At 41.8% G+C, this 15839-nt stretch overlaps 1 protein-coding gene across 13 annotated transcripts in view; it reads left to right on the forward strand.

Moving 5' to 3' along the window:
* The window catches only part of LOC139365041 (myocyte-specific enhancer factor 2D homolog), a 74789-nt gene extending 59645 nt beyond the window's left edge, over window positions 1–15144 (forward strand). For 2 of the 13 annotated variants that reach the window (XM_071102385.1, XM_071102377.1), the window contains exons 7-13: window positions 1709–1887; window positions 2554–2583; window positions 3825–3936; window positions 4271–4475; window positions 5399–5467; window positions 7895–7945; window positions 10896–14355. In XM_071102385.1, the coding sequence (XP_070958486.1) occupies window positions 1709–1887; window positions 2554–2583; window positions 3825–3936; window positions 4271–4475; window positions 5399–5467; window positions 7895–7945; window positions 10896–11319 (1070 nt within the window). In that variant the 3' untranslated portion in view covers window positions 11320–14355. Of the gene's footprint in view, window positions 1–1708; window positions 1888–2553; window positions 2584–3824; window positions 3937–4270; window positions 4476–5398; window positions 5468–7894; window positions 7946–10895 lie in introns of all 13 variants that reach the window. The other 11 variants (XM_071102402.1, XM_071102393.1, XM_071102433.1 and 8 more) reach the window with 8 other exon arrangements.
* The last annotated feature ends 695 nt before the right edge of the window (window positions 15145–15839 follow it).

A 15839-nucleotide genomic window follows, 5' to 3' on the forward strand; every position in this document is an offset into this window, starting at 1 on the left:
ACACAAATTAGTCTGGAACAAACATCATTCTCTCCTTGCCACTCGTGTGTGTGTGTGTGTGTGTGTGTGTGTGTGTGTGTGTGTGTGTGTGTGTGTGTGTGTGTGTGTGTGTGTGTGTGTGTGTGTGTGTGTGTGTGTGTGTGTGTGTGTGTGTGTGTGTGTGTGTGTGTGTGTGTGTGTGTGTGTGTCTGAACTGAAGTATGTGTGACTGAGATGAAACGGTGTCACATGCTGGTAGCATCTGGGACACGTCATGGAGCAACTTTTATCTGCTATCGCAGAACCCTGCCCAGCTCTAGGGAGTGTGTGTGTGTGCACGCGTGTGTAGTTGTGCGTCTGACTGTGTGCCTGCCCACAGTATGTGTGCATGTCTCTTTGTATATCTCTCTCTCTCTCTCTGTCTGTGTGTGTCTACTGTCTGTGTTTGCCTGGTTGTGTTCCTGACAGTGCTGGGAAAGTCCCCCGCTCCCCCATCCACACAGTGAGCCTGTCTTTCTTTGAGTCAACGGCTCCTTTTAACCAAGTAAGGGGAAATCAGGCTGAGGGTCTGTCCCATGGCAAGCAGGAATGCTGTTGTCTGAGTTACTTGATGCTGTCCCAGATTAACACTGCTCACCATTGAGCCGTTCATTGGCTAGACCTTCATAATGAGTGAAACCAAAACGAAGCATACGCTGTTTGATTTGTAAATTAATTAAAATATTAGAGGTATTTTTTTAATATATTTTTTTAATTGTGTCTTATGAGACAACACATTAGGAGGTTGGAATGTCTTGAGTAATAACAAAAGGTTGTTTATCTTAGGGATGTGTCACATGGCGTAACCTGAAGGGGACTGTCTGAATGTTGACATAGGGATGCCGTAGGGTTGACATAGGAGTGACATTGCTCCTGTAGTGAAAAGCTATGAGGTTTTGTCAGTAGTGTGTTAAAGGAATTAAATTGCTCTATGTTTTAATACCCAATTAAAATGAAACACTCTGTCAATTCATAAGGATTTGTAAGACCCTTATTCTATAATAATGGACAGAGCCCAGTCTTAAAGTCAATCAGCAGAGTTTATTCACGAGAGTACTGAACACGATACAGGTTACCACAGGTTATAAACTGAAAATGACGTCATTAGTTCCAGTACCAACCCATCTCTTCTCCCACCCTGGTACAAAGGCAGTATCTCAAGCCTTCCCACATCGTCTCCCTACCAATTTAATATAATTTATGGCTGAGCCAAGGTCTTCCGGTGTAGATAAGCATTCTAGCCAGTCTGAAGATTTAGTTCATTCATTTCTACCAAGGAACAGACAGTCATTGTTCTAATCCTTGATTATATTTACACACATTATATTCAGTACTGGGATTAAGAAAGAAAATTCATACATATACAGTAACATAATAGTATTCTGATTAGTACATATACAGTAACATAATAGTATTCTGATTAGTACATATACAGTAACATAGTATTCTGATTAGTACATCCTGATTGAAATATATACATAATTAGTCATTATAGATAAAAAGTCCCTTAACATAGTGTTACAGTGTAATGCGTGAAAGGGTCAAACGAGAAATGTTTACGGATTCATACTAATATTCACAGCGTTACAGTTGTCCTACAGTAAGTGATAGGCATACACACACCACACAAACACTCCTTCCATTCCTTAACACCATATTAATATCTCCTCTCTGTCTCCCTCTCAACCAGCGAACGGCTACATCAGTGCCAGGGCCTCCCCCGGCCTCCTCTCCGTCTCCAACGGCAACAGCCTGGGGAAAGTAGTCCTGGCCAAGTCTCCACCTCCGCCCAGCCCTCAGATGGTGAACAGCCGCAAGCCTGATCTCCGGGTCATCACCTCCCAGAGCGGCAAGAGCCTGATGCAGCTGGTGAGCCACAGAGAGATTCACTACGGGAGCCCTACTGGCCCAAACTGAGTCTGTTGTTTTCTCACATTGATAAATGCTTCATTGGTGTCCCGCCAGTCACAAAACAATGGGCTGCTGAATCTTTATGAATCTCTATTCCTTCTGAGATAAACATTTAATACCAAAATGAAGCATATGCTGTTTGATTTGTAAACGGTTGAAATAGAGGTATTTATTTATTATTGTGTCTTGTGACTCAACACATTTTAGGAGGTTGGGATGTCTACAGTAATAAAGTTTTGTTTCTCAGAGTGGTGTCACTCGGAAGCTCACATTTTTCTACAAAACAGATGCTGAGTCATTATTAGTTTATAAAGCAATTTAACAATTAATAGGACAGCAATTATAATAAGATTAAATTCAAAGGTTGATTTTGGCACGCACTGAGTGCGGCTATAGACTGTGCTAAAGAAGAATTGACTTCAAAATGCATCTCGTCATTGCCGTTCTGAATTTGATATTTTCGTGAGTGTGTGATGAAATATCCCCCCAGAAGCTGATCTGAGTTCAGTTTTGCATTTCCCCTTAATGAGGCCAATGGTTAAGATTAGGAATGGGGGCTGATCCTAGATCAGCAGGTTAGTACAGAGCTGTAACCCGTGTTCTCTGTCCTACTGCCCCCTGCAGACCGATGAGGAGCTGGAGTTGGTGAGTGAGGTGAATAGAAACTCCTAGACTTGACTGTGGTTGCTGTGTCAACACTGTGGTCTCACAGGCATGAGTGTCGTACTGGTATACTGTCGTACTGGTATATTAGTAGATAATTAGTATACAGTATTTACAGTGTAGTATGAGTCGAATAAGAGCACAGTACAATGTACAGTACCAGTCAAAAGTTTGGACACCTACTCATTCCATGGTTTTTCTTTATTTTTACTATTTTCTACATTGTAGAATAATAATGAAGACATCAAAACTATAAAATAGCACATGGAATCATGTAGTTACCAAAAAAGTGTTAAACAAATCAAAATATATTTATATATAAATATAATATAACAAAGCACACCTGTTAATTGAAATGCATTCCAGGTAACTACATCATAAAGCTGGTTGAGAGAATGCCAAGAGTGTGCAAAGCTGTCATCAAGGCAAAGGGCTGCTTTGAATAATCTCAAATATATTTTGATTTGTTTAAAACTTTTTTGCTCACTACATACTTCCATATGTGTTATTTAATAGTTCTGATGTATTCACTATTATTTTACAATGTAGAAAGTAGTAAAAAATAAACCCTTGAATGAGTAGGTATGTCCAAACTTTTGACTGGTACTGTATGTTATAGAATAGTGTGTATGCATACTATGTGTGGTAAATCCAAAATGGAGGTAAAGCTCTCTGTGAATGCATTGTATGTATTTTGGCATGTGCATGGGTCAACTCCATGTGTGTGTAATCCATGTTGGGATGGACAGAAGGTCATTGTGTATAGGCTACAGTACTCTCTGGAGTGTGTGTATCCATTGACTAGGACAAACTGTTTACAAGGTGACACCAATGGCACAATGACCTCCACCCCTGGAGAGTCTGAGCCCCGACTCACACACTTATCACCACGCACCAACACACACAAAATCACTTTGTCGCTCACTCTGGTTGTTCTGCCCGATGCATGCCTCTCAAGCAATCCGCATGATTCTCCATTTGAGTGGAACACTTCCGAACACCTCCACCAACTGTTCGTTCACGTGGCCGCGAATATTGGTGTTTCCGTGTCATAGAGAAGTCCGTACAGGCCATGAACCGTACAGGCCAGGATGTCCCCACCTTCGTTTCTATTTGATACTGTTAGCGAATGTCATGGTACTGCGTGGGCACAAACCTTCTGGTTTAAAATAAGTCTTTACTTCCTGCGTCCTGATGTTCAAGCGTCTTTCCTGTGTCCTCTGTCTTCCCAGAATGCTCAGAGGTTAGGCGGTTCACAAGGGAACCTGTCCACGCCAGTGATTTCCGTGGCGACGCCCAGTCTCCTAGCCCCCTTCTCCGCCATGCAGACGGCCTACAACACTGGTGAGTAAAGAGGAAAAGGGTACTCGCTGCTCACGGGCAAAGCTTGCAGAATATTGGAATTGGACACACACTGTATGTCTGTAGTATGTCTTAAAGCAAGTTTATTAGGGCCAGTGGATGACAGAAACACAAGGGTGAATACTTTTGATTAGTTTCTTCAGTTATTCTTTTTTTGTCAGTCTGCTCTGTAATTACCCAAATTGGCAAAGGCAGAAAATAACACAATTTACCACTGTAAGTGAATCGTGTGCATATTCACTTTGATCAATGTGTGAGTATTTCTCCTTCTCTCTCCATCTCTCTCCCTCCCTCTCATCCCCTCCCTCCATCTCAGAGTACCAGCTGACAAGTGCAGATCTCACAGCGCTCCAGACATTCACACCATCAGGGTTGCTGCCTAGCAACATGTCCACCTGGCAACAGCAACCAGCAGTATCCCAGCAGCAGCAACAACAACAGCAGCAGCAACAACAACAACAACAACAACAGCAGCAGCAACAACAACAACAGATCAGCTTGGCGTCACTCAGTAATTTGGTGTAAGTACACTTCCCCGGTCACCCTATTGTATAAGTGGCATTCAAAGTTGGGGTCGCGACCCCTAGTGGGTCCCCCCATATTTTTAATAATAATAATACAATTAAGAGTACAGATTATTGTATGGAACAATATACAAAAACAATTATTAAGTAAATGTATTTATTGGTTTCTTTTAATTTTAATAAGAGCAGAAAATGCAATTCATTGAAGGTTTTGTCATTCGATTTTTACATTGTGTCGTTAGATTTGGGTTGGGATGGGAGAAATTCATGGGGGGAAAAATGGGGTCAACAGAAATTAAAGCTGAAGAAATGGAGTCCCCACTGAAAAAGTTTGAATACCCCTGCCCTAAACCGATATCTGCGTTGCTCTCAATTCATGAGTTTTAGTTAAAGGGAATTAACCCAAAACTTTCCCCAAACTATGTGACCAATCATTGAGTAGTAACTTCTCACCCATGCCATACAGACTATCCCTCTGTACTTACCTGTTCTTTAGCCCATAGACCCGTAAACACACATGCACTTACTGTCTGCACACAATTCCATCAGCAAGTCTGACTTACTAAAGCCGTGCATCATTGGCATTTGACATGAAATTAAGCATTTTTCCTCGAGAGAAGCATAGCATGGTTGCTAGCTACAATAAACTGCGACCCAAACTGAACACCTCAGACCGTCACTGGTATCCACTTGCTATAGTATAGTATGCATCAGAGGAGGCTGGTGGGAGGAGCTATAGGAGGACAGGCTCAATGTAATGTCTGGAATGACCACCTGCTGTAGGCTAATGCTAGCTAGTGATCTTCATTAGCTCTCAGCTTTGTCTCGTTACTAGCACTGTTAGAGCTAAATTGTGGCGGCTAGGCTAGCCGCGGGGTAGCTGTATGTAACCGCCTGTTTGTTCTCCCCCTTGTCCACAGCATGTGGGGCGCAGAGAAACAGAACGGGGAGATGGCTAACTGCATCTCCAATTTCGCTGCTAACCTGAGGTGAAGGAATTAGCATCTAGCGCTACATGTGTGGTTATCATCATGCATTTACTGTTTGTCGTATCAAATTAAGTTTGTGCGGCTCTCAGGTTGGGTTCAATTCATAAGAACATAATGAAGGTATAACAGTTTAGATTTCATGTAACTTACACTGTAAAACATTATTTATATATTATTCTTTTCCCCTTTTCCCCCCCTATTTCATGACATCCAATCGGTAGTTAGTCTTGTCCTATCGCTGCAACTCCCGTACGGACTCGGGAGAGGCGAATGTCGAGAACCGTGCGTCCTCTGAAACACAACGCGCCAAGCCACACTGCTTCTTGACACACTGCTCGATAAACCCGGAAGCCAGTCGCACCAATGTGTCGTGGGAAACACCATACACCTGGCGACCGTGTCAGGACATCCCGGCCGGCCAAACCCACCCCTAACCTGGAGGACACAGGGCCAATTGTACGCCGCTTCATGGGTCTCCCGGTCGCGGCCGGCTGCGACACAGCCATGTATTGAACCCGGATCTGCGTCTTTCCTCTTTCTTTTATATCTTGTTTCTGAGGCTTGTTTCTGAGTGTTGGAACCAAAGAGAGAAATATGGCAGCCGCCCAACGCTGTGTGCGTCAGTCTCACAGGACCGCATTGACACACACCAAGAATGAGTAGTGTAATCCTCCTTTTTTGTCTTGAAGCACAAGTCTATTAATCTCTCTCACCTGGATGGCCTGATAGTAAGATCAATAGTCAGATTTCACTCATCCGTACTTCATATGATCAGTGAAACTGCTGCTTCAAAGTAAGGCACTTGATCAAACCGTTCTCATTTTGCCCTGAAGAGCACGTTCCACCCACGATTTGTTCTCTCACACAAGCGTTTGATTACATAGGCTATACGTACAGTCCCACTGTTTTTGTTATTTATTCCCTTGCACAGTAGCTGCAGTGAGCAGACACTTCCAATCAAAGGTGATTGACGTTTTTTCACTGCAAACCTCGCGTTCCATGTCGGCCCTGGTTACTCGCCGTGGGAAGTGAGGGGGGAAATGATTTCTGCCAGGTTTTTTTTTCTCCACTTCCTTCTCTTGCACTGAGTGGCCAATCATTCCAGAGCCTCCTGTAAAGACTCACTGCAACTAGCGTGCACCTGTTGACTAGCACACCAATCTAAATGTTAATGCTGTGTCAAGGGCGTCCCGCTAGCCTTCCCACGGTGACTTGTTTATTGAATCTTTTCCACACGTCAATTGCTGCCTTCAGCCTTGCAGGATGTGTTGGTCTCTGTGTTTGAGGAACCCAGCTGATGCATTCAGGAGAGAAAGGGTCTGAGTTGAGGAGGTTTAAGGGGTTTTGGAGAAATGCTTCCTGTTTAAGGAACATGTCTGTCTGTCTCTGTCTGTCCTTGCATTAAGGACATGTCCATTTGCATTGGAGAAATGGTACACACACACACACACACACACACACACACAACTCGCTACCTCAGTATGTTGCTATCTGTCTATCACTTAACTCACTCTCTGTCTGTCTTTTCCTTTCAATATCGCTTTCTGTCTGTCTGTCTCTGTCTGTCTCTGTCTGTCTCTGTCTGTCTGTGTCTGTCTCTGTCTGTCTGTCTCTGTCTGTCTGTCTCTGTCTGTCTGTCTGTCTCTGTCTGTCTGTCTCTGTCTGTCTGTCTGTCTGTCTCTGTCTGACTCTGTCTGTCTGTCTCTGTCTGTCTGTCTGTCTGTCTCTGTCTCTGTCTGTCTGTCTCTGTCTGTCTCTGTCTGTTTGTCTCTGTCTGTCTGTCTGTCTCTGTCTGTCTGTCTGTCTGTCTGTCTGTCTGTCTGTCTGTCTGTCTGTCTGTCTGTCTGTCTGTCTGTCTCTGTCTGTCTCTGTCTGTCTGTGTCTCTGTCTGTCTGTCTGTCTGGTTCAGGGAAAGGCTTACCTTTATGTGTCTACCTTACGCATGTTTTACAATGTACACAGAAATGAATAGTTGTTTGTGTACACTGCTGATTTTTGTGCTGTGCACATAATATCCTATTTAGTTCAGAGAAAGCTCAACTCTCCTCAAGGAATAGTTGTTTGTTTGCACAGGCGACAGGATAGGGAATAATTGTGTCAACACATCCACTCCAGCTTGATTACCCTACATTGCAGGAAAGGGAAAAATAATAGAATCGATAAAATAACATTTATTTAGGGACTACATTGATGTCTTGGTCAATAAATTCAAAATGATGAGTCTATAATTACATTTCATTTAGAAAATGAATACCCAATGTTTGACTAAGTTTGAATGTAGAGTGATTTAGTCATGTTTATAATAAGTATTTTCTAACTCTGCCAAGTTTTTGGGCTGTCTGTTATGTACATTAATGAAGAGCAGGTTTCTGAATCACCCTCCCTGTGTTAGTTTCTCAAACTTTCTTGTTTACCCTCCCTTTACAGCATGGCCTCTCAATCAAACTTGCTATTTGGCAGGGAAGAGGGTCTCTGCTGGTACTGTATATCTCCTCAGTCAGAGGAGGCTGGTGGGGTGAGCTATAGGAGGATGGGTTCATTGTAATGGGTGGAATGGAATAAATGGAACAGAGCTTAACATGTGGTTTCCAAATGTTTGACGTGTTTGATACTGTTCCATTCATTCCATTCCAGCCATTACAATGAGCCCATCTTCCCATAGCTCCTCCCACCAGCCTCTTCTATCTTCAGTGTATAACTAGCCACACAGCATGGCACTGTTTCCCAAACCTGGTCTTTGAGGACCCCCATGCATGCTGGTTTTCATTTAAAACCAGATCCAATAACTATTCAACAGAAGCTACTGGTAATAATCATCCATGCAACTCACTATCAACTCAGTTTAAGCTCATTTATTGAGAGATTGGTTTAATGTGAAAACTGTGCACACAATGGTCCTTCTGGACCAGGTTTTGGGAAATGGCGCTATACTGTACTGTAACCGTGTGCTTCTGACTGCGCCAGCTGTGTTAGCGCTCTGAGCTAGCCTGAAGAGCGAGCCTTCATCACTGTCACCAGCCTGCTGACTCTAACCGTATTATTCTCCATAGCAACAGGACCCTTGTGACACTATAATCCATCAACCTGTACAAGTCCATAATGCCGGGCTTACACTTGATAAAGTGGTACATAGAGGCAGAGTAACACAGTCAAGGGTTTAGGGAGTGAGTGTGCACATGAGCGAGAGTATGTGTGTGTGTTGTAGGGTACAGAATCACATTCTTCTTTTATTGTGCAATTGTGAATATATCAAATAATATGAATGGGTCATTGTGCCCTATAAGTACACTAGCTTAAAGGCCCAGTGCAGTCAAAAACATGATTTACCTGTGTGTTATGTACAGTGAGCAAAAAAAGTATTTGAACAGTGATTTATTTTGTTTGTTTTGGCTCTTTACTCCAGCACTTTGGATTTGAAATGATACAATGACAAAATACAGACTGTCAGCTTTAATTTGAGGGCATTTTCATCCATATCTGGGGAACCGTTTAGAAATGACAGCACTTTTTGTACATAGTCCTACCATTTTATGGGACCAAAGGTATTGGGACAAATTCACTTATGTGTATTAAAGAAGTCAAAAGTTTAGTATTTGGTCCCATATTCCTAGCACGCAATGATTACATCACTGTTTTTGTTGTTTCACCTTATTTTGTGACCAATCATTTTTGGAGTCACTTTTAGTGTAAATAAGAATATAATATGTTTCTAAGCACTTCTACATTAATGGGGATGCTACCATGATTCTGGTTAATTTTGAATGAATCGTGAATAATGATCACTGAGACACAATTATCATACCCCGCGGAAAATGCTAACCTCCCCTTTTATTCTAATGGTGAGAGGTTTGCATGTCTTGGGGAAATGCTATTTGTAACTTTCTCACTCATCATTATTCACGATTCATTCAGGACTATCCGTAATCATGGTAGCATTCACATGAATGTAGGAATGTGTAGAAATACATTCTATTCTTATTTGTGCCAATACTTTTGGTCCCCTAAAATGGGGGGACAAAAAGTGCTGTAATTTCTAAACGGTTCACCTGATATGGATGAAAATACGCTCAAATCAAAGCTTGACAGTTTAACCTCAGTATCATTTCAAGTCCAAAGTGCTGGAGTACAGAGCCAAAACAACACAAAATGAGTCACTGTCCCAAGACTTTTGGAGCTCACCGTATATTCCCACACTGAGGATGGAATAATACTGTGAAAAGGCCCTTTTAGTGTTAGAGCTGTTTGAAAATACTTTTGGAAAAAAATGGGTGCTTGTTTTTGTGGGATGGAGTTTTTGCCTGCCTGGTGAATATCTTTTTTATTGGTCTATTCACTAATTTACCGCCTGGTGACGTCCAAACCTCTCTGCCAATAACAGCTAGTTTTCAGTTTTCCACTCCACACTCATGAGAAATTGCTCTTTGCTAAAAAGCTATTTTTGTTTATTTTTTGACTATTTTAATTGAAAACAATCACAGTAACATATTTAATTGTTAGCCAGAAATGATTTGATATTGAGATGAAAACGGCTGCGTTGGACCTTTTTTGAAGGGTGATCTGATTTAAGGGTGAAGTGATTCAAGTGAGTTGGCTTTTCCAATCGAGGGGAGTGGTGTGGGAGAGAGGGGGAGGATGCTGGGGAGTGGTGTGGGAGAGAGGGGGAGGGTGCTGAGGGCTGTGTGAATTTACAGATGGGCCTTGTTGGCGGGGTGTGAAGTTGGAGATGTCTGGGTACAATTGCATGAGTTATTAATGCTAAAGATAAGTGACTGTGGACACATGGCACAAGGCATGGGAGTGGTCTTTCAGAATCCAGAGTCCGTCTGCATGGCTTGTGGACCGTGCACTTCCGTGTGGCCTTTTCATCCAGTCTGTTTGCGCCTCTGTTCGTGTGTCTAACCTCAGTCCATCAACCTATAGTCACTTTTAAAAGCTACGTCATGACACAGTGTTCCCTAAAACATTTAGCAGTAAAACATTACCTGTCGTTAGCAATTAGCCAAAACATGAGCTGTCAGCCCAGGGTGTGTATGAAGAGTAGGATGGAACACAGAGCACGGCACATAGAATTGAAGACCTACGAGGTTCATAGAAGGGACACTTATCTACCACTCCCATAAACAATTACATTCTTTCTCTCTGCAAGGTTCTGTTTGTTTTTTTTTTCGCTACTCAATTTGCTGACACATTTGTCATCTAGGATCCTCCCCCCCTCCACCTATTGTGTGGAGGTGTTGACTCTATGTTCCATCAGCGCTTACTACACTGTGTGCTGGTTAGCAGGTCCCTCTCTGGGATCCTGTATTTAAAGTGATGTTCGTGGTGATGTTGATATGTGTGTTTGTAAGTAGTGTTGCCGTTACCCTGGCTGACCAGCAGATGTCAGCACACATCTCACCATTTCTCTCTCTTTTCTCGTTCCCTCCAGGCCGGTGGGCCACTTACCTCAGGGCACTATGCTGACGATTAACACCAACCCCAACATCAGCATCAAGTCAGAGCCCGTGTCGCCCAACCGCGACCGCAGCACCCCATGCTCAACAGCTGGGGGTGGCGGAGGAGGGGGCCTAGTGACCATCACAGGGGCCCCTATGTCAGGCCAGTACCCAGGGGCCCTGCGCCTGGAGCCGTCCACCCTGCAGGGCCGCTCACCCGTCGGCAGCCTGAGCAGCAACGGCAGCTCCTACGAGGGTGACCGGGACAATGGGGCCCAGGGGCAGGCCCAGGACTTCCACCACCAGGGAGGGGCCTCCTCGGCCATGGGGCTCCTGAGGCCCTCGTCCACTCAGGAGCAGCAGGAGCAGGAGGGGGCCAACGTGAAAAGAATGAGACTGGACACCTGGGTCACATAGATGTGTAGAACAAGAGAGTGAAGGGGAGAGATGCCCCATCCCACACCCTTTTACCGTATGTACAGTAAATGCTGACCTCACACCCATGCCTCCACAACACACAAACACACACACATGCACCGGACACGCCCATTTGCGCATGCTCTTATACTCTTGCACACACTCTTTCTCTCACAAATGTATGCGTTGACACACAAGCTGCATACTGTTTTACACTATATTGTACTACACACACACACACACACACACACACACACACACACACACACACACACACACACTCACACACACACTCACACAAACACCCTCTATAGGGGCAGAGTTACCGAACCAGGGATTACATGTCAACATAGTGTGTTGGACAAGATTAGGATTGGAATGAATGAGTTCTCTTTTGATCAAGCAGGCTCGGCCTCCTTTTCGTTTTGAAGGGACAGAGAGCAGCTACAAAACTGACTGACTGTTGACTGACTAATGACATTGCTGGGTTTTCTCTTCACCCTCTACATCACATAATACACACCTGGTATCCTCCTGTCTTTTATCCACAGTAGGTCTCTAGTCCAGCTGCACTGCTCTGTTGAGAAACAGTAGAACAACCAAAATGAATCCACTTCTTTGTATCTGCCCAGTGGCACTGTTATATCCAGCTTTTGGTGTTTTTGTAAAGAGTATGAGATTGGTGAATGAGATTTTAACTTTTTTTTAATATATTGCGTCCTCTCTCTGTCTGACTGTTGTCCATCAACCATCTTTAAATTTCTATTAACATTTCTGTTTTAGATTTGAGAACCCGAAATTCACTGAGTCAATCTGATTAGCTATCCAATTTATAAGACAGGATTTACTCTTCTAAAGTGGACGATCCTTGTTTTGTTTAGTTTTAGCCAGGTATTTAATCTGAAACATATATACCTTATCTAGGTCAAATACTGTTTTATCAGGGAAGGGCTGCACTAGCTCTATGACACATGCTACAGATACCTACCGATCAACTTCAGATGCTGCGTGCGTTTCCTGTTCTGTGATATTTATTTCAAATGCTCTTTTTGTGTGTTTTTTTTGTTTTTTTTACTACCTTCTTGACTTTTCGATTTTCACCATGCTCAAATCCATCCACACTCACACAAAAATATTTTTGTTAAACAATGCCTGTGTTTCAGAAGGCTCTGAATAGGAGATGTAAACTGGGAGAAAAAGTGAAGAACTGTGTATATAAACAATTTGTTCTGTTTCCTTCTGTATGGCTTTTGTATAGCAGGGACATCGTTTTTTGAGGGTAAACATATAGAGCATATAAATATATATTTAAACAGCAGCGATAGCAGATTTTGAGAGTAAGGGATGAACTGCATACGATGCAGAGAAAACGATAGACGACAGGGATTGTATATAGAAATATATGTTCACATATGTTCAGCAGGATATCCCTAAAAGCCAATGTGTTGATTCTCAGTGGATCGGGTCTTTCTATTTATGTGTGTACATAAGTGTACTAGGTTGCAAAGCCAGGTGAGGGTGCCAGAGGGACAGAAAAGGAAGTAGCAGTGGATTGGACTGTTTGAGTGAGCAGTGGTTAGTACTCTGATGGAGCGCACTTTAACCCCTTCCTCCTCCCAAGCCCCCAAAATGCCCCCTCTCTTTAAAAGCCAGGTGTCCTCCAGAAAGGGACAGTCATGTCTGCATGTCCTCAGGCACGTCAAACTCATTCAACACACACAAACACATTTTCACACATTAGCCAGACAAGTATCCCCTGTGCTTTCTGTTAGAGGAGAGTTCTCTGGCCACATGAAGTAATTACAGCATTTCACTCATTGAACCGTAGTGTAAACTCGACCGCTCCCTACCAGTGACTTAAGACAAGTCCATCTCACACTCATTTGACCCTTGCCACTATCAATTTTCTGCCAAAATGCCTCATTGCTCCACACACTCAAACACCATACTCGCATATACTCTGCACTCCGTCCACAACAGGTTCAAATGACCTCCCATTGGCTCTTTATCGTTTTATATCGTTGTAGTTGTTGCTGTAGGGATTGTGCAGCCTGACTCGTCAGGAGTCTAGACAATCGTCTAGAGGTGGATGGCAGAGAGAGAGAGTGATCACGCCTGCCGGTATATTCACACACCCTTAGACTGTAAGACTGTTGTGTCCTGAGCTTTGAACAAAACGTTGACCCTGATGTTTTTTTTATAATAATGGTAGCCATGTCTTGAATAGGGCCACATGCCATGAAGCGATGTTTCATACCTAGACTAAATGGTGACTAGCGGAAGCAGACGATGGGGTTGGTTAGTACTATGGACACTGACCAATCGAGGTGTTGTATAAAGCCCTGACATTATCTCAGAACAACACTATGGGTCACTGTAATCACAAATGAAAAGACAATCGTCATGACAATAGTTAACCTGCGCCCCCATATTCCCCATATATAATGAATGATGTTTAGAGAATCTCACTTTCCAGTGTTAATTTGTGCTGGTGACAGTTCTATTGTCTGTTTTTATTATAATTGTTCTATGATAATTGCTATTATTACTGTTAATATTATCATTATTGTGACCATCGATGGTAATTGTAATGATGATATAGAAAAGGCAATTTTATTTTTTGCGGTTTTGTGTAGGTTAGGAATCTTGTTTTATTTGAATTTTATTTTATTATATATAAATATATTTTTGTTTTGTTTTCATTTTTTGTTTTTTCTTCAAAGGGTGTACTAAAATTGCACGATTTATGACGTAAAACAAAACGGCTGTAGTAATATTAGTACATGTGAGATCATGAAAGGTGGTAAACAAGTTTAATATAATAACCAGTTCAATGCTGCAATTTTTTGTCAAATGTACAAAACTTAGTCCACAGATAGTAAAGTGAGGACAATTTATTTCTGACCAGACACAAAGATGTCAATGCATGGGCATAACACAAACAAAGAATGAATCCTATTATAGGAAATGCATATGAAATGTAATATCAATAAGAATATACATCACACAGAAATAAAATAGAAATTGAAGAAAAAATTATAGCTAATATATTGTGTTCGGCTAGTCTGCTTTTTGTTGTAAACAAAATGAACTTTTTTGTTGTTTTTGGAGAATGATATACAATTTGTGTATATTTTCATAAATAAAGTATGCACTGATGTTATTACAAATTCTATACTGCTTTTACAAAAAGTGTTTGTTATTGTACCAAAGTATCCATTTGTCCCTTCTTACCCTCCCCTTTTTGCGTATGTTTTATGGTATTTTATATATTAAATAGACAAGTTGACCTACAAAAAGGTTTGGTTTGTTATTATGATTTACATTAGAATGTGCATTTGTGTTGTTCACCATCAAAACATATGATAATTTATCAATACAAACTTGTTCTCTGAAAAAAGTTTTCTGAAACGTGATTTATCAGCTATGTTTGGTAAGTGACAGAAAATATGGGACTGTTGAGAGAGTAGTTTATTAACTGCTCACATCTGAGCATCTGTGAAGTGGAATGATGTATTTTCACCATAAGATGTCATCACATGTGCTGGTAATGCTTTGGGCATCATTATCACGTGTTCAGATCTACTGAATTATTTTAAGCCTAAACCTAAACCAAATTTGTTCTGGTTTTTCTTAGTTTTATGAAATGGAAATGTTTCTAGAAATAATTTATTATTTCGAATCACATTTAAAGCATTCCATTTTTCGCAAGCGAAGTGATAAACTTAATTGACTTAAACTGCATGTTATGTGAGACACTATGCCACGGTATTTGAATGACATAACTAAGATTAAAACAAATAAAACTAATGTTGATATAAAATTCTTATGTTTCTAAATCATAACTGTCATGGGAGGAAAAGAGAAAGTCAAATGAACTTGGAAGGAGAGACTTGGGAGAGTTGTCATGGAGAAATGTTGTATTGAGGCATCTATTCACTGCATGATAACTTTTCCACTGACATAATCTCTACTTATTTAAAGAAGTGCAAGATTTCAGTTTCTAAATGTATCATTGGACATTTAAATTGCACAGTAAACAAATAGTTAATAAATAAGACCCTGTTTAGTCCCAATTTTCTGAATGAGAGAGAGAGATGAAGTAACGAGACAAGAGGATTGGAGCGAGGGGTGTAATTTCCCCTCCTCCAGACAGTTGACCATAGTGTCAGCTGGAAGTGGCAGCTGTTCTGTCCTGTGTGGCCCATGAGCACATGTCTCAGACACACACTTCTGTCTCCAGTGGCAATGGCCAACTAATAATCATGTCTAATCCAGACCACTCAGTCTGTGGCAGTATACCTTGCAGGTTAGTGTTTTCTGTCATGAATCTTATTCTGGAGGCAGCTCTGCAGAGTGGTCACTAGCTGGCGCAGCCACAAAGTAATACAATCTGATTTGAAACCTAACCTTAACCACACTGCTAACCCTAATGCCTAACCTTAAATGAAGACCAAAAATATAATTGTTGTTTTCATGAATTATTACAATTTAGCCAATTTTGACTTTGCAGCTGGCCT

Source organism: Oncorhynchus clarkii, chromosome 2 (genome assembly GCF_045791955.1).
Source record: "Oncorhynchus clarkii lewisi isolate Uvic-CL-2024 chromosome 2, UVic_Ocla_1.0, whole genome shotgun sequence".
NCBI lineage: Eukaryota > Metazoa > Chordata > Actinopteri > Salmoniformes > Salmonidae > Oncorhynchus > Oncorhynchus clarkii.